Source organism: Photinus pyralis, unplaced genomic scaffold (assembly GCF_008802855.1).
Source record: "Photinus pyralis isolate 1611_PpyrPB1 unplaced genomic scaffold, Ppyr1.3 Ppyr1.4_LG5, whole genome shotgun sequence".
In the NCBI taxonomy this organism is placed as follows: Eukaryota; Metazoa; Arthropoda; class Insecta; order Coleoptera; family Lampyridae; genus Photinus; species Photinus pyralis.
In genome coordinates this window covers 46,948,817-46,971,763 of record NW_022170596.1, presented here as the reverse complement: position 1 = coordinate 46,971,763, position 22,947 = coordinate 46,948,817, and the positions used below count along the sequence as shown (strand labels likewise).

The following is a 22,947-nucleotide window of genomic DNA, read 5'->3' as shown; positions in this document are numbered from 1 at the left end:
CTGGACACCACACATTGACACAATCTGCAGAAAACTTCGGACGGCAAGTTACGTGGTACTCTACATTCGTGACCAAATATCTCAATCGACGCTATTGAAATATCGACCATGTACAGAGCCACCTCACCTATGCAGATTATCTGGGGAAACTCGTGCGCTTCAAGACGCATTCTTGTACTGCAAAAAAGCATTATCCGCAGAATGTGCCGCGCTGGAGCCTATGACCACTGCCGAATTCTCTTCAAGCAACTGAAGATATTAACGATTTATTCACTATACATATACAAGTGCGTTGTATATGTATATGAAAATAAATCACAATTCACTGCCAACAAAGACGACAATCGTAGAATGCTAACACGCCACTATTCGAATCCCTGTGTCCCTCACCATGCCACTTAACTCTATGAACGTTCATCAAGATATATGGCCACAAAACTTTTCAACCATCTTCCACCATATATCCGCAACTGCGCCTCCTCGAGGGAGTTCAAGAAAATGGCCCATAACCTGTTCGTCGTTCAAATTTTTACACTTATTTGTACGATCACTAATTGACAATCCAATATTACATAATGTAATCGAAATGGAATTAAAGAAAGAAAGAAAGAAATAAAGAATCTCTTAGATGCTTGCCATAGTTGTATTGTATAGCATCTTTCCATTCTAGTAGGTACTCTCCTTTTGCATAAAATTTCAGGGACCTAACAAAAGTCCATAACGCGTTCTTCAGGGAGGAACCATATACACTAGGCTTTCTCAATACGCCCCCCCCCTCTTTCCTAGAACTTTTTATCCTGCGTTTTCAATTTTCAGAGCTTTACAGGCTCGTTATAAGCCACAGTGTAAAATATTTCGTTCAGGGCACTACTGCAAGTTCTTTTCGAAACCTTTTAGGTTCGTGACAGTTTTTAGAATATTTCTGAGGCATTTGCGACATTTGTAGGCTTTTCTTTCACTTTCAAGTCATCAATTGAAGTTTTGAATTAATTAAAATCAAATTGTAGGAAACCGTGTACTTCTTAAACATCCTGTAGATGAAATTTCCTAGTCAGTAGTTCTTTTTAATATAAGAACCGTAGGTCATTTGTCCAACGTACATAGTAGTTCAAAATTTTAACCTACATTTTTCAAAACTAAAATTCATTGAAAATGACAAAAAAATTCGACCAAAATTGGGACATAGACGCTCATTACGACTCAACAGAATTAGAAGAGCACTGGCAGCTTCGGCGCGAATTTATGCGAGTGCACAAAGACAAATTTCCCGAAGACTACGTTGTGGCGTTAGCAAAAACTTTTACCAACATCGAGTTTCTGGGTTGCATGTAGGTGGGTTTCGTTTAAGACGGTAGTCTCCATCGATTTTGTTTTAGTTATCCGGCACCTGTGATGATGCGCATAGCGGAATTGATTAAGGAAGTCGACATGGTTAAAAAGTATCGGGAGCAAAAGAAGACTAAACTTCAAAGAACTTTTGTAACGGCCTCGAATGCTGCCGAAAATAAATTCTCCGGTAAACGAACCAGTATATTTAAAAACGATCTAATTTACATTTTCTTTCAGGTAAAAAGACTTAAGCATGTAGATTATTAAATAAAACATTTATATCACTTATCGTTACTTGTAGTATGCAAACCTTCTATTGACACGCTCAGTTGTTCCAACCTCTCGATTAATTGGCTCATAGTCGTACGAGAATGTCTTAAACCCTCCTCACTAAGAGATGGGTCACTATCTGTAGCCAAATCGAAATGCAATTTGGCTAACCGTTCCTGTTGTTCACGTATGTTGGTCATCTGCTCCATCGTACTACCGCTCCCAAACGCCTTTAATTTCCCAGAATGAAAATCGGCGAGCAATCCGAGTAATGCCTGTTCCATGTGTCGCACATCCGGAACTTCAGAAAGAAAACAATGATGTCGTGCGGCTGTACTACCTGAATCTACCGTGCAATAGAATGTTTAAAATAAAAATACGTAACCAAATATAACAATTTAAAAAAATAGAAATTGAAAATAAGATAATTGGTGTTTGTATGGAAATTGTACCTTTATGCGGGTGTCTGGGACGTACACTGCTGGCTTTTGTGTAGTCCTTGTTCGATTTCTTTTCGTTTATGTAAAGCAACTTTGAATCCGAGTTTGTACTGCTAGCGCCGACTTTACAGGACACAGAGCTGTGGGTGGTTGCTCCCGATGACGATATCTGTAAGTTTGCGTTGAGTGTTCGTGAAGGGGGCACTTTGTTTACCTTTGAGCTTCGGATTGGCGAGGCCACTTTGCCTTCGTTGATATTATACTCTTCTTGCACGGTGCTATCGTCATTATCACCTTCGGGATCACTAGGCACTAATTGCTGCAATAATTCGCAAGCTTCCCCGACAGATTCCATAACAAAAAAAATTGAGGTTATGCTCGATGTTTTGAAATGGCGTCCAATCAAAGGGCGTTCACACAAAAATTATCAAAGTAAGGGATTCAAAAAACTATCCGATTCTAATCGTCTCGATTTTTACAGGCAACATGCGGCGGAAGTGCGGAGAAACGTGGCTTGTCACGTTACGAAGGAGAGTTACGCACTTTCTTTGGCCACCGTAAGTGCTCGGCAGACTGTCGAAACACACTAATCATTCGATTTGTAGTGGTGGATGAACGATTCGGCAGAGCCCATGGATTATGAGGATTATTTAAACCAATACCAACTTTTGATCGATAGAGATCCTTTGCGATCGATGCTTGATTTTCCTTATGGTGATGTCGAACTGGAGGTTATACAAAGGCCGATACGTACTCTAAAGCCGATTATACCGGAGGAGAATATGTATGTATTTGATCTGTTGTTGGGTGTAAATCGGTCATTTTACAATGACACATAAATAAGGTACATCCTAGATCTTTTTTTACAATAGATTCATAAGATTTTCCCCCGTTTTCATTAGTTCAATTTACATTATATAGCAATAAAAAATGAGTGTCCGTCTAGTCACCTTTGGAATTTTTGTTTACATGGGAAATCGTACTTAATTTGAACTTCAAAAGGCGACTCGACAGTCACTCATTTTTTATTGCACGATACATTTTTATCAGGTGTAACAAACGGCTTGATCTCTCTTTATTATGATCTTTTGCTTTTCGCTTACATGGGTATTGCTATCATTTTGAGATAGTAGGTACATGGAATATATGAGAAAAGTTACCATTTCACAAATTATTTCTAGAACCCACATTTTCGGTGACACATCAACCAAAATAACACATAACCACCCTGAATTGTGCCTCTCGGCTCTGGTGCCCTCCCAGGCCCTGCGTATGAAAATTGCACATATCCACACGTGTAGGTACACTTCTTAGGAGGAAGTGTAAATCGTAGCCCAGCTTTAATTATATTAAGATCTTCCCTGAATGGTCTACTATCTCTCTTTATTTTTTTTCAGATTATTCAGCACAAAAATTCGCAATTTTACCCACATTTAAACAAATATGTATATCTTAAATAAGTAGCGGGATCTCCATTGGCACTCGAAAAATGGACACCCTGTATATTAAATTAATAAACTCAATCAGAACTCTACTTCTTTTACAAACTTCCGTATTAGAATGAAATTCAGTATTATCAAGGCTGCTTCAACTTAAAATTTTGAATGAGACCCCTTTTGAACTCTGTATGAACATTTCCGAGTTCACAATTAGGGAGCCCCATTCCGAATGCTGAAGTTGACCGTGAGTTTCGATGTCAAGTGTACCACCGATTTAGCGCCTCTAGAACTTTTGTACGAAACTGTTTTCTAAAAAGATGATTCCATCAAGTTATTAAATTGTCTCAAGTTGAATGAATCACCTGGTATGTTACATACAGTGAGTGGCTAAAATATGGAACAAATTCATTTAAAAATCAGATGTTTAAAAAAATGCTGGCACACATCTACCGTAATTTTTTCTTGCGCATTTTTCGCACTAAAGAGAAAATATATAGGGTGAGTCAAAAAGTAGATTTTGATGCCAAAGTATTTTTAAAAACCCATTTTTGATTTATTTTTATTATGTGTAGAATTTGACACAGAATTCGAAACTTTAAACAAGGTGTAAATCAGCATATGCATGATGAAAGCCCATTTTTGGTAATATCGATCAGTATTTTATTACCGAAGTTTAAAATTATCTATCTCATGAGTAATCTAAGTCAAAGTAGACTAGAGCCTGCACATCTACACTATAGCAGAAAGCTTTTAGTGAAAATTTGAAGTCTCTAGCTATTGTAATTGCTGAGATCTCAGCCGGACAGCCAGCCAGCCAGTCATAACGAATATAATAGCGTATTTTTTTCAAAAATGCGCTAAAAATGCTGTTCCACTTAAGAAAATCAATGAGGGCGTTCACCAGACGAGCCTCGAAAATGTCTGGTGAACGACGCACTCAACTACTACTTCAAAGAAAGTAAAATCAGAAGCGCGTTTGGTGAAAGGCAAAGCTGGTATACAGGAAATTGGATTTTTAGATTATTTGATAGATTTTTCAATTCTCTTTTCAACGAGCTATCATAGCATAAGATTGAAAATAAGATACCAGTTATATCAATGGTTTTTATATTTTAATCAAGTAGGCTATAATGAATTTTAAAAAAAACAAAACAAAATCTCGCAAAATCTATTCGCAATCCCACCCAATCTGGGACACACTGTATATTACCAGATGTATAATACTCGAGGTAATACTCGTATTTATAAAACGGAGTCCATGAATATTTAAATTCCTTTATTATTAAATAAGAAATTAACATTGTATCCAATAATAATAATAACATTTTCTGTTTAATAAATTATATAATAATACAGCGTTTGAAAAGTTATTCCATTTTGTTTAATTGTTCAGTGTTGTTAGGTTGAAGGTCGTTTTCTGCCGATTCAGTTTGTAAGGTTGATAAGTACGTTCTCTTACTAACTGATTCTCGCATTCGTCATTTATATTATCATTATTATATATTTATTCATTGTTATAATGATACTTACCGTATTTCAAATATAAATGCACCACAGCAGTTCGGAAACAGGGAATAAATTAGTACAAATAACTATTATAACTCTCAACTCAACTCAAACTGTAAATTGTGAAAAGTTTGTTTAATAATTATTGCTCATATTATGAAGATTGTGATGGTTCGGAAATTTAAGTCGAAATAAATTACACTGCTTTGAAATGGTAGTTCACTGAGTAAAAATAAAAATTGGCTGGGAACAAAAGAACTTACCAAGAAAAAAACTAGCCAACAAATTAACATTAAACTGTATATCAAATTTAATTGTTTTTGTGATGATATGAATCTGTAACAAAATTATAACAACAATATTAACAAAATATGTAGCATATAGATAGGCTTCGAGAGGTGACATATGTAAATTTATTCACGAACTCAAACCAACCAGTTCTTCAGTAAGATTTCGAGTATTAACTAAATAACTCTTGACGCCAAACGGCCGAAGTTTAATTAACTTTTCTTCTCGCGCTCATCCGAAATATTGTTTACTTCTTTCCACATTTAATACCTACTCACTCCCCTTGAACCATACGTAAGCCCCGTTAATGGGCTCTTGACGATCCACACCCAAAATCTCGAAACAAAAAATATCTGCTTCGGGCGGCACTTGGTGGAAACGACGGTCCCAATCCGATTCTTTTCATTAAAAGATTCATTTCAATTTATATTCTCTAGTTAATTGACGCCGGTAAAATGGCACTCCTAGGAGGATATACTAAAGTCATAACTCGTCTTTAAACGTGTAACCTTTAAGCGAACAACAAAATTTATGGACACCCTATAATTTAATATCCCTGTACAGTTTCTGTTATGAATCTTATAACCATGCACACCCCTAACAAAATCTAAGCTTCATCTCTACAAATTTCGCTGTGGTTCCCCCCCCCCCCCCCCACGAATTATTTTGTGAGATGCTGTTTTCGAAAGTAAAACGTGCATATCTTTTACATACGAGAACCAGTTGATCTCAGATTTTGCATACGCATGCTTTTAGTGGTGCTAAGTTAAACTGTAGGAAATGGAGGGGGGGGAACACATGTTCTACCCTTCATGGCACTCTAATGAATCGATGAAATCTCATCGAAATAAATTGCTTTGTACAAACTATAACTTTCCCGTGCGACTCTTTTTCGAGATCAGTGAGCGACGGGCCTGAGGGGGTGGGGGGGTTAAAAATTAATTTTATCTCATGTATTCTAATTAAAGGTCTCTTTCTACCAACTAGTGCCCTTCTTTCTGTCCTCTTATCAAAGTACGGGGCAGTAGTGGGGGGGGGGAGTGGAACTAGTTTTATCCTTCATGGTACTCTAATGAAAGGTCTCAACGAAAGGAATTAATTTCTACCAACCATAGCCCTCCTCCTCGACCTTTTATCGTGATCGGGTATATTCCCTTATACCTCAAGAACGGATTGTCGGAAGAGGGTACTCACAAAGGGCGATTGAGACATCTGCAAGAAATATATCTATTGGTGATGTCAAAACAAAAGCTATTTCGTTTAAAAAAATACGCTTTATCTGCACAAAAGTTGTGCACAATTTATACTTGTTTAAAACTAGACCCATATCAGTGTAGGCCCGATAAAATTGAGTGCTCGTTTTAGTGACACCTTGCCTCCCCACGTGCAGGCATGCGTTCGATGTTACACATCCGACTGGCACATTATACGCTATCAACATCGACACCTGAGCAGCAGCGTCTCCAATCGTCAAACGATACCAAAGCCTCTTTACCCCAGTCCGCATCAAGAATTCGAAATTGACTTTCAGCAACCACCCTCAGAGTCGACAAGCGATCTGGGTACACCCACATTTACGAATTCGTCGAGTTTGATAATATTATTTTAGACATTGCCTCAATTTCAAGCAGTAGCCGTCAAAGTATCGCCTCGTCCAATTCCCTGTCTTCGTGCGGCGACACCTTGACGCCCAGAAACTCGTGGGCGTCCCTCGACCTAAGACACTCGGCCGGCGATCCGCTAATATCGGAAATTCTCGACAATGCGACGCCTGAAACTTTGGATCAGTTGAACGAGACGAGGAGGCAGGTCGATCGGCAGGAGGCGCTGTTTTCCTTATATCCACTTTTACCGGAAGTCGATGGTTCGGAACCAGTTGAACGGAGATTTCTACCCGGTGTGCCCGTCGAGCATACGGGCCATAGGATATTAATAAAATGTCTTCAGCTGAAGTATGTTTGGGTTTCGCATCCGGTATTGGATAATCTGGAAAGTTTTAGATTGGATCTGGAGGTGGAGCCACTGTTCGCGTCCATGGCCTTGTACGACGCGCGTGAAAGGAAGAAGGTCTCTGAAACGTTCTACTTTGATATGAATACGGAAAATTTGAAACGTATGATGGGCGGACATATCTTGTATAGTGACACCAGTACCCTTGCTCGAAGCTGCATTTTTAATATCTCGAATCCAAGTTCTGACCTTTTTTTAGTTATACGCTTGGAGAAGGTTTTGCAGGGCGATTTAAACGAGTGTGTGGAGCCGTATCTTAAAGATGATAAGGTAAGTGTATTCGGGGCCATATATCGTGAAGGAAATCCACCTTGTCCATTTTTGGGCTGAGCACAATTTAAATTAATTCCCAACTTTCAGCATAATCGCGACAAGTTAAAGGCCAATGCGGTGGCAACATGCGAACGCTTGGGAAAGTACAGGCAAGCATTTGCCTGGACCGGTATCTACCTAATGAATGTTATCAACGGTGGCAATTCGTCGGAGAGGGAGAGTGATCGTGATTCGGCGAGCATTTCAAGCACGAACAGTCTTGAACGTAAGATGGCGAGTGGCGGCTTGGAGCAATTGCGCAAACGCGCCAGCGACATGGGAAGCTTAACTCGCCGCGGTTCGCTAGAAAGACGCGCCGATAAAAGGCGATCCTGGTCTCCCGATCATTTGGCTTCCAGTTTAGACTCGTTCCGGCCGATTACGTTAACGGTTTCGTCATTTTTTAAACAGGAAAGCGAGCGGTTTCGCGACGAGGACCTCTACAAGTGCTTATTGGAACTGAAACGGCCCAACCTGATCATGAAGAAGCTTAAATGTATACCCGCAACTCTGAAGTTGGACATCTCCCCTTGTCCTAATGAAATGAAACATTGCCTGACAACTGAACTGGAACGCATCGATCCGTTTCCCGACGAGAAAAGCCGCCCAATAAAGGAACTCTTGGAGTTTCCCGTAAAGGAAATTTTAACGCCGCATTACGTCTATCGTAACATGATGTTCGTTAGCCCCAAAGAGCTTAACTTCTCGAATCGTCAGGGTTCGGCACGTAACCTAGCGGTTCGTATTCAGTTAATGAACGGCGAAGGGGAAGCGCACGCGCTGCCCAACATCTTCGGTAAGTCGAGCTGTCCAGAATTCGCGACGGAAATGTACACAACCGTCACGTACCATAATAAATGCCCGGTGTTTTACGATGAAATTAAGGTTAAACTTCCCGCCGCTCTAAAGGATAACCACCACTTACTATTCACGTTCTATCATATTTCCTGTCAGCGAAAAATGGAGCAAGCCATGGTGGACACTCCTGTCGGATATACAGTAAGTAAAGGTTTTCTTTCTGCTGTTTCTGTCTTTGTTTGCCACACTTGCCTTACCAGTCTTTCATTGGTCACTCTTTGTATGCATCCAAACCATCGCTTTTATTCAATTTACTTATGTTATGCCTTCTTTTTCAGATGCTTCCCTCCTTCACAGGCTTATTCTTATTGATTTATTTTATTTATACTTTTTGTATGTCAAAGACTTTCTAGCTATTGTGCTGAATGGTGCCTAGCTTTTGTTTCCGTATATTAATAAAAGTTATACGGTTTTATATACAGGGTGGTCAACTAAGAATGCGTTGAGGCTTGCGGTAAAAAAAGTTATTACTAAAACGACTACGAGAAAAACCTGGAAAATATTTTTAAATTTCTGAAATGGCCGCTAGGGGGCATAACTGCTATCTGGAATCTAAAAAAGTGATGTTTCTGTTAATTCCGCTGTATTAACCTAACAAAAAAATGTCCGGTCTTTGAAGTCGACGATACTTACGTATACTGATATGTATTTAAATTTTTGTCTTAGTAAATTCCGATCAGTATATTGCTGTGGCTCCGCGTTGGGCGCCAAATAATAGTGCTGTGGCCCCACGTTGGGCACCAAATAAATATTGCTGAGTGCAATGGTATGCGGTTACTATACCACACAACAGACACTTACCTAGCTAGCTCAAATTACACAATTTGGTTATTTTTTCTTTTTAAATTCTTCCTCAGAGCACAATTGGGTTTCAACACAAAGAGAATCCTAACATTGACTTAAAACTTTTATAAACTGAATCAAATTCCATAAATTCCAATGAAATCACTACTCAAATTTTGAATAAAATCGGAAATAACATTCGAGGAAAAATGTGACAGAAAAATAAAATTAGCTGGATTTCAAATTCGGATTCAAATTGACCCATAATGCACAATTACCAAAAATTTCCAACAGACATAAAAAAAACAAAATACAAGAAAATCGTGTAAGAAAAAAAAGGCTAACAGTGCGTTTTGAATAGAACACTCCGTTTGTAAACGGTCGATCGAAAAACTATTTTTGAGATCTCAAAAATTACTCACAGTTCTGTTAATAATAATCTAATGAACTGGTCAGGATAAGGAGTATGCGTTATTCGCCGAAACCACGAACTTATAAATTAAGATGGACTGCTGATCAAGCAGTTGCATAGAGGTAGAAATGGCACTAGCATGGGCGCGGCCATGATGTGCACGTTTTAGTTATTTTCTAGGGGAATTTTCCTAGTGCTCAAGTTTTGAGACTATTGTAGACTTGGAAAATGACATGTGTCACAGTAATTTGGGTTAATGCTTGTTTATTAGTTGATTTGAATTTCGCGCCATGTGAGTGCACATCATGGCGGCCCCCATGTAGGTGTCATTTGTTAATTTAGCATTAGCAGTCCATCTTAATTTATAAGTTCGTGGCCGAAACACACACTTTAACACAAATCTGACAGGTTCTTCTCAGAAACAAAAACAGCTCACTGCCTCGAAGACAAAAAACACTTAATTTTGTCACTGCTTGGATGGTAAGACTTTATAATAATAATAATAATGTTTATTTAGTTTGTTTATTGTATATGTATGTTTATTTATACACCAATTATTTCTTCATTCTTGATCAACAAAACTTTTATAAGCTCGAAATTCTACAAGTTAAAACTGCTTGACGACATTAAACTTATTTCTGCATTTTTTAACTAATATGAGGACGAATACTTTTTTTAATTTTAAAATTGCACAGCCGGCATAACGTCCGGTACCAAAATTAGCGTCACAATCAATTACTCTCTCTTTGGAAATAATCCGAAACAGCCCTGTTTACTTTTCATTTTTCTTATTTAAGCAAAAACCATCTTCTGTAATAAAATCAACATCGTTATTCCTGACGACACTCGAAATTCCCTCTGCGCTACCAAAACTTATAAAACACCTGCATCGCTTATCTCGCACGATTGTTTGTCGAAAAACCAATTAATTCTTCTGACTTTTTAGCAACACCTGAACAGATAAAACACAATTAGGCTTGATGACACGCCAAACGTCCCCCTTACGCCGGAAATAACGCATAATTCTTCAAAACAACGATAAGAACACGTGCGTCCTTATCGCAAACGATCAGATGTGTCTAAACTTAATAAGTAAATGGCAAATTAGAACTATACATAGCAACTATTATTTTTTACTTTGAAAGTGAACATTTAATACATAGCAAATAATTACCATCTTATGCATTGTCATTTTGGTTTTCCTCCGTAATATACCCCTGTAGCCGTTATACAATTTCGTAGCGTATTGTAGTTATTCAAGAAAATATTAGAATAATCTAGGGGGAATCAAGTATACCATTTTTGGTCTACACCAAAAATTCAAATTCAAATTAATTCACGTTAATTCAAATCAATTCGCATTAATTCACGTTAATTCAAATTAATTCACGGTAATTCAAATTAATTCACGTTAATTCAAATTGAGTCAAAGGGTTGTACCTACACCAAAAATTCAGTTGTTTCCCCCTAGAGAATAATACACCGAGACGACTGCGGGTTCAATTTAGGAAAATTAATTCTAACAATAAATGTCTTGTTTGTAGTGGTTACCGTTACTGCGAGACGGACGATTGGTTTCCGGAGAGTTTTGCCTACCGGTGATGTTAGAACCTCCTCCGTTAAATTACAGTTATATTCCCGCGGACGTGTGCCTGCCCGGAACTAAATGGCTAGACAATCACAAGGGACTTTTTACCGTCTCTCTAGACACGCAATCGTCGGTACATACGCACGATCCTTCAGTGGAGCGATTTCTGTCGGCCTACGATTGTATCCAAACGGGCGTGATTCCGGCACGACTGGGTGAGGCGGGGGTTGAAAACGAACTAAGGTGTGTTCCCTATCCCTCGATCATTAACTTCTGTTCCATTTTAATAGAGCGGCAATGTTGGGATTATCGGGAGCTCGGCCTGAGACGATAATAAAAAATCTGCCCGTGATATTTGACAGCATCCTACAACTTCTAGTACAGCCGCCTAAAATTTCCGGTCATACGATTAACGTTGGACACACCTCGTTCGAAGCTTTGTGTCTGTTATTAAATAACATATCGGTAAGTCCCCAAAAAATAGCTGTGAGTGTGAATAGCCATAATTATTTCAGAGTTTGCACGAATTACATGTCGACCAACATTCGAGAAACGTCCACTTAGTCACGTACATCCAATACCAGTGCCATTTACCGCACCCACTTTGCGCAAGCGCACAAAGCTCGCCGAGCTTCGAGGGATTCGCAATGACTCGAAGTTCGTCCAATCCTGACCTCGAAGTTGCGCATTTACAATCGCGCGGCTTGGACCGTGCTGCCAGTATGCGGGTGCCGAATCTTGACAATAGCTATTCGAACGTGAGCATGCTTCATAAGATAGTCCATCAAGAGCTGGCACTACAGTGGGTCGTATCGAGCGGTCGCTCTAAGGATCTAGCGATGCAAAACGCGTGGTTTTTGTTTGAACTGATAATTAAAAGTATGGTAGAACACTTGGGGCATACGCGCAGCTTAGACGCCCCGAGAAAGTTGCGATTTTCCGAACAATTCCTCGATGATCTCTCGACTCTTATACATACTGTAACTGCGGAAATTATAGCGCATTCGACGAGCGATATAAGACACGCCCACAAGCTGAACGCAGCCTTGGCTTTCTTTTACTTTGATTTACTGTCAGTGGCAGATCGAGGGTACGTTTTTCAATTGTTGAAATCGTATTGCAAACAGCTGCAGGCAAAGATTGCTTCAATACCGGATGCTGCAGTTCTCGTCGAACTGAAATTGGAATGCGTGCGAATAGTTTGCAGTCACGAGCACTATGTCGCGTTGAACTTGCCGTTTGCGACACCTTTCATGACTTCGGGTGCCAGCGTATCGCCTAGTCCGAGCGTGACGAGCTCCAACAGTCAAACCTCGTACCTCTCAGGAGCACCGGCCAGTCAAGAGCGCGCAAGCGTTTTTGCCGAGCTCTCCCCCGAATATCGACAGCACCACTACTTAACAGGGCTTGTGCTGACGGATGTTGCAACCGTTCTTCTCGACATGCAGTGAGTATTTACTAACGCAGTCAGTCGCGCAAGATTTCAGCCGCAAACTTTCAGAAGCCTGGCTCTGCACAACAAAGCAGTTGATACAATCAGATCGCTACTATTCTGGCACGATAGCGATCCTCGTTACACGAATCTCGATGCAAAACGGCGAGTGGCAGCACTTTACATGCCTCTCTTATCCGTGGCAATGGACGTACTCTGCATTTTGCATCACTGGGGCAACGATAAGACCGATCGTTACAACACCGAGGAGATCAATACTCCCACTAACATCAATCAGAATGTGGCCTTGGCCATCGCCGGCAAGCTTCCCCACACTAGCTGCGACAGTTTCCAACAGGGTAGAAAAGCGGGCATCGGCGCGGAGGTGACGCGTAATTTACTAATTTGCGTTCTGTGGGTGCTCAAAAATATCGAACGAGAATCGCTGGTGCAGTGGCTGAGCGAACTATCCACTTCGAGAATGGCAACGCTGCTTCATTTGCTCGACGCCTGTACCAGCTGTTTCGAGTACATACCCAGAAGGAGGGCGCCACCTCCGTCGGGATACGCGCACGCTCAGGTTAGTCAGGATGTCAAGTCTCGATTGGAGGATATTATTTTGGGGCAGGGATCCGCGCGTGAAATGATGCAAAGGCGGAAAGGTAAGGCGATTTTTTGTAATTTTATTTCCTAACTTTGTATGCGGCTAGAGCTGTAGATTTAGCACAGCTGACTCGTCCGCCATCTTGGACTCCACTAACAGTTGACGGTTGCAAAACGTTTCATGTTATTATTTAAAGAAAAACCAATGATTTTTTCAATGTTTATTAATGCATAAAGATCAGATCTGTAATGTACTTAACCACGAAATTGACTCGTGATAAAACATCTAAGGCAGGGCCCCCTTACATTAGTTGTAAACAACGTTATGACCTGAGGTACGGTATAACAATACCTTTCTCTTAAAGGGACAATTAGAGCCTTATACAGGGTGTTTCGAAATTCGCGCACAAGGACTATGGGATAGTATTATACGACAAGAACTGAACAAAAAGTTCCTCTACCAGTTTTTCATCAGACCGCTATTTTTCGAGCTACCGCTGTTTTAAAAATCTCCGCCCCTCCCTACGCTGCGCCACTGGTTAAACTTAATAATAACACATTTTTAAAAACAAAAGAAGGTTCAATATAAACTATAATTATGACGAGTACGTAATTACAACAGTTGTTCAAAATATCCGCCGTCTGCTAGTAAACAAACTTCAGCATGTCGAAAAAAAATGTGCCGGTCTGATTAAAAACTGGTAAACGAACCATTTATTCAGTTTTCGTTGTATAACACCATCCTACAGTCCGTGTGCGCGAATTTCGAAACACCCTGTATGTGAAAGTACATAGAAAAGATACGCTTATTTACAAACAAAAGGTTCTCGACCATGAACTACTTTTCTTTTAACAGTGGCGGTTTTCGAACACTTCCGGTAATACCGGAAGTAGCTACATAAACTTCCTTATTTTACATGGCAACCTCCATTTTTTATTCCACATTTAGATTCCTTTTCGAAAATTGAGGTCACTTTATTAAACAATATCTATGGCCATCTTTGATATTTTCATTTTAAAAAAAATTTGACAGTTAAGACCTCGGTACTTTGACGCTTTGTATCTCGGTGACTATTAGACGTAAAACAGTGAAATTTTGATTTTTGGGGGAATAAAAAATGCTGGATATTCGAATAATAATAATGATTTTTCACAAAAATCTATGGGGTCTTCACGAATTATGAAACTTTTTTTTCAGTTTTTTAAGAAAAACTCTTTTTTCAAATGGAATGTCACTTTTTTTATTTCAGATTTTAATTCTAGACAAAATTTTCATTCGATTGTTGTGACATTGTTCCATACGTAACATTGGTGGTTTTCAAGATGTTTATATATTTTCTTTAAAAAGTAATATTTAATGCAAATCATGACTGCCCTAAACAACGTAATGTTCTTGTGATATTCTGCCTAACCCTTTTTGCAGTAAAAATTCCTGAACTTTGGCATTTTTCAAAGTTGGCGCATTCAATAAATCTAAAGTATGATTGACGTTCTTGAACGCTAACGCTTGGTTTGACAGATGTAATTCATTAAAATTTCCATGGCAATCATGATTTGTATAAACAAATACTTTATTAAGGAAAATGTAAATAACTTGGAAAACTTTAAATTTTAGGTGTAGGACAATGTAATGTCAATTGAAAGAAAAATCTATCTGAAATAAAAAAGGGGCATTCCATTTCAAAAATCCGAGTTTTTTCGAAAAAACGGAAAAAATGATCTTTTAATTTGTGAAAAATTTGTAGATTATTATGAAAAATCAATTATTAATTAATTCCTTTCGTTGAGACTTTTCATTGTACCTACTATAAAGGATAAAATTAGTTCCGCTAGTTTGATAAGAGGACTGAAAGAAGGGCAGTAGTTGGTAGAAAACGGCTCCTTTCGTTAGACTAATCTCGAAAAAGAGTCGCGCGGGAAAGTTATAGTTTGTACAAACCAATTTATTTCGATGAAACCTTTCATTAGAATATCATGAAGGGTAGAACATGCCCCCCCCCTCCCATTTCCTAAAGTTTAACTTAGCACCATTAAAGGTATGCGTATGCAAAATCTGAGACCAATTGGTTGTCGTATGTAAAAGCTATGCACGTTTTACTTTCAAAAACAGCATCTCAGAAAATAATTCGGGGGGGGGGGGGGCTTTTAAACAGCGAAATTTGATGGCCATCTGGCACAGATTCAAGGTATAGGCTACCTACTGCAAAAAATTCCAGGACTCTAGGACCATTCCCCTAGAAGTAGTTCAAAACTGTAGAAGTGGGTCCGGACGGACGGACGGACAAAACGCAAACCATAGCACATTTTTTTTAATTTTTAAAAAATGCGCTAAAATAGTTCATGGTCGAGAACCGTTGTGTGTAAATTTTTATAAGGGTATATTTCCACTTTCCCATATAAGCCTAATTGTCCCTTTAAAAGAAAGACCCTGTATAATGGTGTAATAGTGTTATTCGTATTCTCTGCATTTTGATCTGTTTAATAGTCAATAATCTTGAAACTGTTGTCAATGTATAAAATAATTTGTTGCTAATAAAGTATGATAAATATAATAAATCACATAGACAAAACATGATGGCAAGTTGCAAAACAAAGAACTAGTACAAGCAGGTAACAACTAAACGGTAGGTGTACAACAGGCGGTGTAATAAAACCCTTTTGTTGAAAGCAACAGGGAAAATTACATGGCCTTGAACAGCAAATTTCATGTTAACAACAAAGTATGTGGAAATTAGTGAATCGCACATTGATTCTAAACCGAAGAAGTTTGTGTTAGCAGTATCTGACCCCTCAGGCGGGTAACATGTTTGTTGCGGTAGTTCCCATACTATAGTTGAGAGCAGTCTTGGCATTAGATGTTGTAACTCATTTGGTTACAGGTTATTTACTACCCCCGTCACTTCCCCCCGTCTCTTCACGGAGAAAAGTGTTAGTTTACAAAGAACAAGTCACTACACAAACACACATCCAACTTCCATAGTTTCCACATGTTTAAAAAATGATCCAAACCAAATTATAACTGTAAAATGAAAACAATTTCAAAACAATAAAAGTTAACGGTATCAAATACGTGATTCTGCATTAAGGTTTAATCAATTTCAAAAATGAAGATTGAATTGAAACTCACATAAAATATAACATAAACGGAACAATGCTTCTGTAATCGCCATTAAAAACAAGATGCCAAACAATGTCAGTTAGCTCCAAAATGGCGGACGAGTCTGCTATCTTAATCGTGTACTGTAGCTAGTGCCTATTTTGTAACATATCAAGCACAGGAATTTTCCGTGCGCGATAATTAAAATAATGAAGGCATCATTATTACAATTAAAGGTGGGAATAGTCAGGCGGGTCCCAATGAAAAACTGCGCTGGCGCAAGGACCAAATGACGTACAAACCGGGAACGGATGTTGTCGATCGTTCACGTGAAGAGCTTATCAGCGATGTACATCTAGAGGGCCATCTAGCTACGGAGACCTCTTTCATTGTTCTCGACACATTGGAGCGTTGCGTGTCAATTGTCGCAACTTGGGACAATCAGCAGAATTTGTTGGGCTTGGCCCTCACCGTACTCCTACACGCCCTCGGAAAAAATCAAAGCACAACCGTTTTGCCTCACATGTTCGCATCGCAACGCAGCCTTGTTTTTAAGGTAACACCGTACTGTAATCTGTTCACCCGACAGATGCAGTTAAGCCACTCCCAATAAAGTTTCACAGTCACACAATTATAAAAACCGGGAAATTTAAAGTGTGTCAATTTAGATACGGCAATTATAATTGAAAGCAAATAGTTGCGTGTGTTACATGTTTTGAAAATTCGGCCAATTAAAAATGTTCATTTAAAATTGGCGGGAATTTTTTGGGAGGAGCTTAACTGCATCTGTTGGGTGAACAGATAATAGTAGACCCATAGCTTATTTTGTTTTAGTTTCACAGTGCACTGTTCGATGAGGAAAGTGACCATTGTGCCGATCTCTGTTTGTTACTTTTAAAACATTGCGGTTCGAATATCGCATCTGTACGATCTCAAGCTGCCGCTTCTCTATATCTATTGATGCGCCAAACGTTTCAAATCGGAAATGTGAGATGTGAATAAACTTTAATTCCACGCTTACTTTGACTTTGTAGAATTTTGCTCGAGTGAAAATGCAGGTGACGATGTCTTTGAGTTCTTTGGTGGGTACCTCTTCGTCATTTAGCGACGATTCCTTGCGAAGATCTTTCAAGACGATCTTGGAGTACGGCGAACGCGACTCGGAATTGCAAGAGACTACATTCCCGGAGCAAGTTCGTGATTTGGTCTTTAATTTGCACATGATTCTCTCGGACACGGTGAAAATGAAGGAGTTCCAAGAGGATCCCGAAATGCTCTTAGATTTAATGTATCGCATCGCCAAAGGCTATCAAAATTCGCCCGATTTGCGTTTAACTTGGTTGGCGAATATGGGTCAGAAACATATGGAGCGAGGGAACCATTGCGAAGCGGGAATGTGTATGGTACACTCGGCGGCTTTGGTCGCCGAATATTTGGCGATGATCGAACCTCTGCCTCATTTACCGGTGGGTGCCGCCGCTTTGGAAAAAGTTAGTCCTAATGTCTTGGCGGAGAGCGCGGTTTCGGATGACGTTCTCAGTCCGGAAAGGGAGGGATTGTGTTTGGGGACGCACTTTTCCGATGGCGGATTAGTAGTATTGCTGGAGCATGCCGCCAGTTTCTTCCATTCGGCTGCAATGTACGAGCCGATGAACGATATCTACAAGGTTCTTATTCCGATCGCCGAAAATAACCGCGATTTCAAGAAACTCGCAAATATACACGGGTAAGCATAACGTTAAGGGTTAATTATGTTGGACGAATTTATTCGCTGCTAGCGTTGAGAGATTGTGGAGGAGATGACACTGGCAAACTCCGTGAAATTGTTGTTATTTTGATTTTTAATGAAGATATTACAATTGCCAGTAATAACTATAGTAGTACATTAAGATAAATTTAAAAAAAAATAATAATACTTTATTAATCCTCTGAGCTCATAAATGCTATGGGATAACTCAATTAAAAAAAATGCATTTACACTAAACATATAAAATTGTCAAGTGTTAATGATATTGATTTTTTATATTGTTAATAATAATAATACGTTTATTGGTAATAGAATCTAATTTTTGAAAACTTTCTATTGCTTTCATATAACTTTCCTTATCTATTCATAGCATTTTATCGCCCTATCACCATTTTTAGAACCTTTTCCAGAGCATCCTGGTCATATCTAAAACTTTACACTCTCAGGAAAAGATTCCGAAAGCGTCTAAAACTCTAAAACGCCGATCTAGTTCTGGAAAGGCGCAAAAATGATCTGGAATATGCTTGTAAGGTTTTGAAAAACACCAAGAGATTTTGCATAGCTTTTAAGTGGAGTCTTTCCATCTAGACAATTTACAAACCAATAGAAAGGTTTGTAACATCTCCTTCTAATTATTACGCATATTGTTACCTAGATAGGTCAAACGCTAGCCAACTCTGGTTACATAGTATCTACAAGTGACTTTACTAGCAGCTAGTAAATTTGCCAGCGACATATACACTGCCTTTTTTTTTGGCCCGAAAAAAAAATTGTCTCAGATGGACCCGGAAAAAAATTTTTCTTATAGAATGGGGCCTGTAGATTCCATAATTTCAAACAGTTCCAAGATTGGGCTACTAGTTCAAAAGTTACAGCCCTTTGAATTTTTTTTCGAAATTGGTTTCTAGTCTATAACTTTTGATTGAGAAGTCTGATCGAAAAAGTACGAATTGTTTTGGATTCTACGAATTGTTTTGAGATTCTACGCCCCAAAATTAATAAGAAAGAGTGTTTTCCCGAGAAATTTAGGTGTAGTCGATTTTTGGTAAAAAAGGAAGGTTGTACACTGCCTTTTTTTTTGGCCCGAAAAAAAAATTGTCTCAGATCGGCCCGGAAAAAAAATTTTCTTATAGAATGGTTTGTTTTGATTACCCGTTGTTACTTAGGAAATTGCATGACGCTTACACAAGGATAGATCAGCTGCAAGGCAAACGTGTGTTCGGGACATACTTTCGTGTCGGGTTTTACGGTACTAAATTTGGCGATTTGGATCGCGAAGAGTTCATTTATAAAGAACCAACTCTAACAAAGCTGCCTGAAATATTCAATCGTTTAGAAGTAAGTACACGCAATTAATAAGCTTATCAATTCAAATCCTTTTTTAGAATTTCTACGCAGAGAGGTTTGGTACAGAAAATGTGTTAATCATAATGGATTCTAACGTGGTAGATGTAAATGTGTTGGATCCTGAAAAGGCGTACATACAGATTACGTACGTCGAACCGTATTTTGAGCCCTACGAATATCGCTATCGACAGACACATTTCGATCGAAACTTTAATATAAGTATGCAGCCTCTTTCTTTTATTACAGTGGTTCCCAATCTGCAAAAGTCCGCAGACCATATACAAGAAAATTTGAATGTAAAATCATTTTTTACCATATGGTTCGCTGACTATCAGTTGAGAACCACTGCTTCAGCATTTTGATCTGAATGTGACGGTTTTAGAACGTTTCATGTACGCAACCCCATTCACTCCGAATGGTCGAGCACACGGCGAATTACACGAGCAGTACAAACGCAAAACAATCTTAACAACCGCGGTGCATTTCCCCTATGTCAAGACACGAATCCAAGTCGTACATCGTACACAGATAACGCTTTCTCCGATCGAAGTAGCAATTGAAGACATCCAGAAGAAAACTACTGAGTTGGCGGCTGCAACTCAACAAGAACCACCCGATCCAAAAATTCTGCAGATGGTTCTACAAGGATGCATTGGCACAACTGTGAACCAAGGGCCACTAGAGATGGCGCTGACATTTCTGCCGTGCGACGGAAAGCCGCTTACCAGGCATCAAAATAAATTAAGACTGTGCTTTAAGGATTTTTCGAAAAAGTTAACACTTGCCATTGTAGACTTGTATTTATCTTAAATTTGTAGGTGCCAAGATGCGCTGAAGAAAAATAAAAACTTAATCGGATCTGATCAGCGCGATTACCAAAGGGAATTGGAAAGGAATTACAAGCGATTCACAGAGAAGCTTCAACCCCTAGTGAATCAGCACAATGTAACTATTACCGCACGATAATCTCAGATGATCTCCTATATTCTTAACTTATATAACGATATGTATAACGAATGTTTTTGTAATAAACATATTTATTCTATTTTATCTAGGAAAGCTGCTGTGAAAGATCGTATTAACAATTCATTGCCAGAATAACTTGATCTAATACTATGGAGAATTTTATTGGCTAGTGAGAGATACTAGAGGGTACAGATGTAATGAAATAAGGGTGGTATCATTTAGAAAACGACCCCTGTTTGAAAGCGGACAGATGTTCGTGTGCACTGAGGGTTCCAGATGCTACCTCTCTTTGACTAGGGTCGCGCTCTCTTATAGTTGCACTAGTAGTGGGCACAAAATAGCAGGATACAATGCATGTGAGGCCATCTTGGTTTTTTGATGCTGTTTTGAATTAGCGTGGCCCATGACTCGTACGATCTGTAGGGATATTATGTTTAATATTGTGGCTTCATTTTTTCTATGTATTGTATTAAGGTGTTTATAATAAACATTTTCTAAAGCTTATCGATTTCGAAATTTATTTCAGAATCGGAGCTAATTATAAATTAGACGAATCTTTCAATTATAAGGACTTTATTACATTCAATTTGTTTTGTACGTTCTAATAAACATTGCCCCCTAGCACCTTGACATGCTGTAACGCAGTCACTATTACCATAATTATACGCACTTTGTATATTCAATGGTGCAAACAAGTTTTAGCGTGGCTTTAGTCACAGCGGTATTAGTGGTAAGAACGTAAGCTGAGCCACCTCCAAGCGCTGATTTGACGTAAACATAACCTATAAATAAGTTAAGTGACAAAATTGTGGAACAATCATAAACAACTTTAGAAAATAGCGATAAAAAGTAAATGTTTAAACAAATTAAAAATGTCCACAGAGAGATTAGTGACTGAAGTCCCCAGTAGTTTAAAGCAGTTAGCCAGATTAGTCGTCCGGGGCTTCTATACCATCGAAGATGCGTTAATTGTTGATATGTTGGTACGAAATCCGTGCATGAAGGAGGACGACATATGCGAGCTTCTAAAATTCGACCGGAAACAACTGCGAGCCCGCATTGCCACCTTAAGAAGTGATAAGTACATTCAAGTTCGTCTACGTATGGAGACCGGTAGCGACGGTAAAGCTCAGAAAGTGAACTACTACTTTATCAATTATAAAAGCTTTGTGAATGTAGTTAAGTATAAATTAGATTTAATGAGGAAGCGAATGGAAACGGAAGAAAGAGACGCTACCAGTCGTGCCAGTTTCAAATGTCCCGGATGTTTTAAAACTTTTACAGACTTGGAAGCGGATCAGTTATTCGATATTGCTACCTGTGAGTTTCGTTGCACTTATTGTCGCGAGGTAGTTGAGGAAGATCAGTCTGCTCTGCCGAAAAAAGATTCAAGACTACTGCTAGCCAAATTCAACGAACAGTTGGAGCCCCTGTTTGTGCTACTGCGAGAGGTCGAAGGTATCAAACTCGCCCCGGAAGTTTTAGAACCGGAACCAGTCGATATTAGCACAATTCGCGGTTTAGATATTAAGCGGGCAATGAACGCACCTTCCGAACAATGGTCAGGAGAGGCCACCCGTAATCTTGGCTTTAAGGTGGAAGAAGCTACGGTTGATGTTACGATAGGAAACGATAATGCCAACGTGGCAGCCGCTACTAATCGCAAGCAGGCTCCAATTTGGATGACCGAATCGACGGTACTTGGTAGTAACGATCAATTGGAAAGGCAACCGAACGAAACGATTACTGATCCTGATGAGATTTCTAGTCACAATGGAAAATCCGATGACATAATGAGCGTGCTCTTGGCGCACGAGAAACGTGCGAGTACGGCGGCTACCAACGCTTTGAAGGCGGCCGAATCCGATTCAAGCTCTGATGAAATGGCCGATGTAAAAGAAGAAAGGGAGACTATTGAAACAATGGATAGCGAGGAGGACGAAGACATTAGTGTTCCTACAGTTTGTGTGGGAAATAAAATCGTTAACATTACCGATGTAAATGATGCCATTATTGCGGAAATGACACAAGCTGAGAAGGACATTTATATACAAGTGTTCCAAGACTATTACTCCCACATGAGTTATTAAAATAATTCATTAAAAAATGTTTTCTCTAATTTTAGGACATGTTGAAGGAGAGTATGTGCCTGTAATGCTGCCTGCAGTACTCTTTTTTTTTAGATTTTTAAGATTGCGTATAGTTTTTTCTTTTTAGTAAAAATGATGTGATTCCTTTGCTTTATTCTAGTTTTTGAATTTTTTCACTCAGGCCTAGATCAGCGACCTTTTATACCAGTAATTTGTCATAATGAACTACAAAGCGCATTTCACAAAAGGTATATCTGAAGAATTTTGCAATATATAGGAGGTTTATAATCAAAGGTATATACAATGTATAAATTCTCTACATGCCCATTTCTGAAGTGCAGCCAGGATTTTATTTCGAAACAATGAAAAGTGCTTTAGGGCTCCCTGTGGACTTATTGAATATTGTAGAAACCAATATACAGTGATATTC

General features: G+C 39.0%; 4 protein-coding genes across 6 annotated transcripts; 3 read left to right on the top strand and 1 right to left on the bottom strand.

Annotated features, from left to right (window-relative positions):
• Window positions 1–1,079: 1,079 nt before the first annotated feature.
• On the top strand, window positions 1,080–1,622 carry LOC116170888 (partner of xrn-2 protein 1-like). Its single transcript, XM_031487438.1, has 3 exons — window positions 1,080–1,328; window positions 1,377–1,516; window positions 1,567–1,622. Exons 1-3 carry the CDS (start codon window positions 1,153–1,155, stop codon window positions 1,578–1,580), a joined length of 330 nt encoding a protein of 109 aa, XP_031343298.1. The 5' UTR covers window positions 1,080–1,152; the 3' UTR covers window positions 1,581–1,622.
• On the bottom strand, window positions 1,518–2,651 carry LOC116170886 (coiled-coil domain-containing protein 28B). 3 transcript variants are annotated; one of them, XM_031487435.1, is made up of 3 exons: window positions 2,254–2,651; window positions 2,052–2,208; window positions 1,518–1,945 (listed from the first exon to the last, which is right to left on the bottom strand). In XM_031487435.1, exons 1-3 carry the CDS (start codon window positions 2,392–2,394, stop codon window positions 1,611–1,613), a joined length of 633 nt encoding a protein of 210 aa, XP_031343295.1. In that variant the 5' UTR covers window positions 2,395–2,651; the 3' UTR covers window positions 1,518–1,610. The 3 variants fall into 3 exon arrangements, with proteins under 3 accessions (XP_031343295.1, XP_031343296.1, XP_031343293.1); XM_031487436.1 differs by having other exon boundaries at window positions 1,518–1,900; XM_031487433.1 differs by having other exon boundaries at window positions 2,052–2,651.
• Window positions 2,422–20,511, top strand: LOC116170880 (dedicator of cytokinesis protein 7). The gene is made up of 18 exons (XM_031487428.1): window positions 2,422–2,471; window positions 2,521–2,596; window positions 2,645–2,823; window positions 6,638–6,834; window positions 6,882–7,224; window positions 7,273–7,552; window positions 7,643–8,593; window positions 11,192–11,478; window positions 11,526–11,700; window positions 11,751–12,682; window positions 12,737–13,329; window positions 16,604–16,923; window positions 17,202–17,354; window positions 17,402–18,093; window positions 19,281–19,452; window positions 19,500–19,680; window positions 19,844–20,234; window positions 20,280–20,511. The coding sequence occupies exons 1-18, from the start codon at window positions 2,431–2,433 to the stop codon at window positions 20,425–20,427; spliced, it is 6,111 nt and encodes a 2,036-aa protein (XP_031343288.1). The 5' UTR covers window positions 2,422–2,430; the 3' UTR covers window positions 20,428–20,511.
• A 664-nt stretch (window positions 20,512–21,175) lies between these two features.
• LOC116170885 (general transcription factor IIE subunit 1) lies at window positions 21,176–22,671 on the top strand. The gene has a single exon (XM_031487432.1). The coding sequence runs from the start codon at window positions 21,300–21,302 to the stop codon at window positions 22,515–22,517; it is 1,218 nt and encodes a 405-aa protein (XP_031343292.1). The 5' UTR covers window positions 21,176–21,299; the 3' UTR covers window positions 22,518–22,671.
• The last annotated feature ends 276 nt before the right edge of the window (window positions 22,672–22,947 follow it).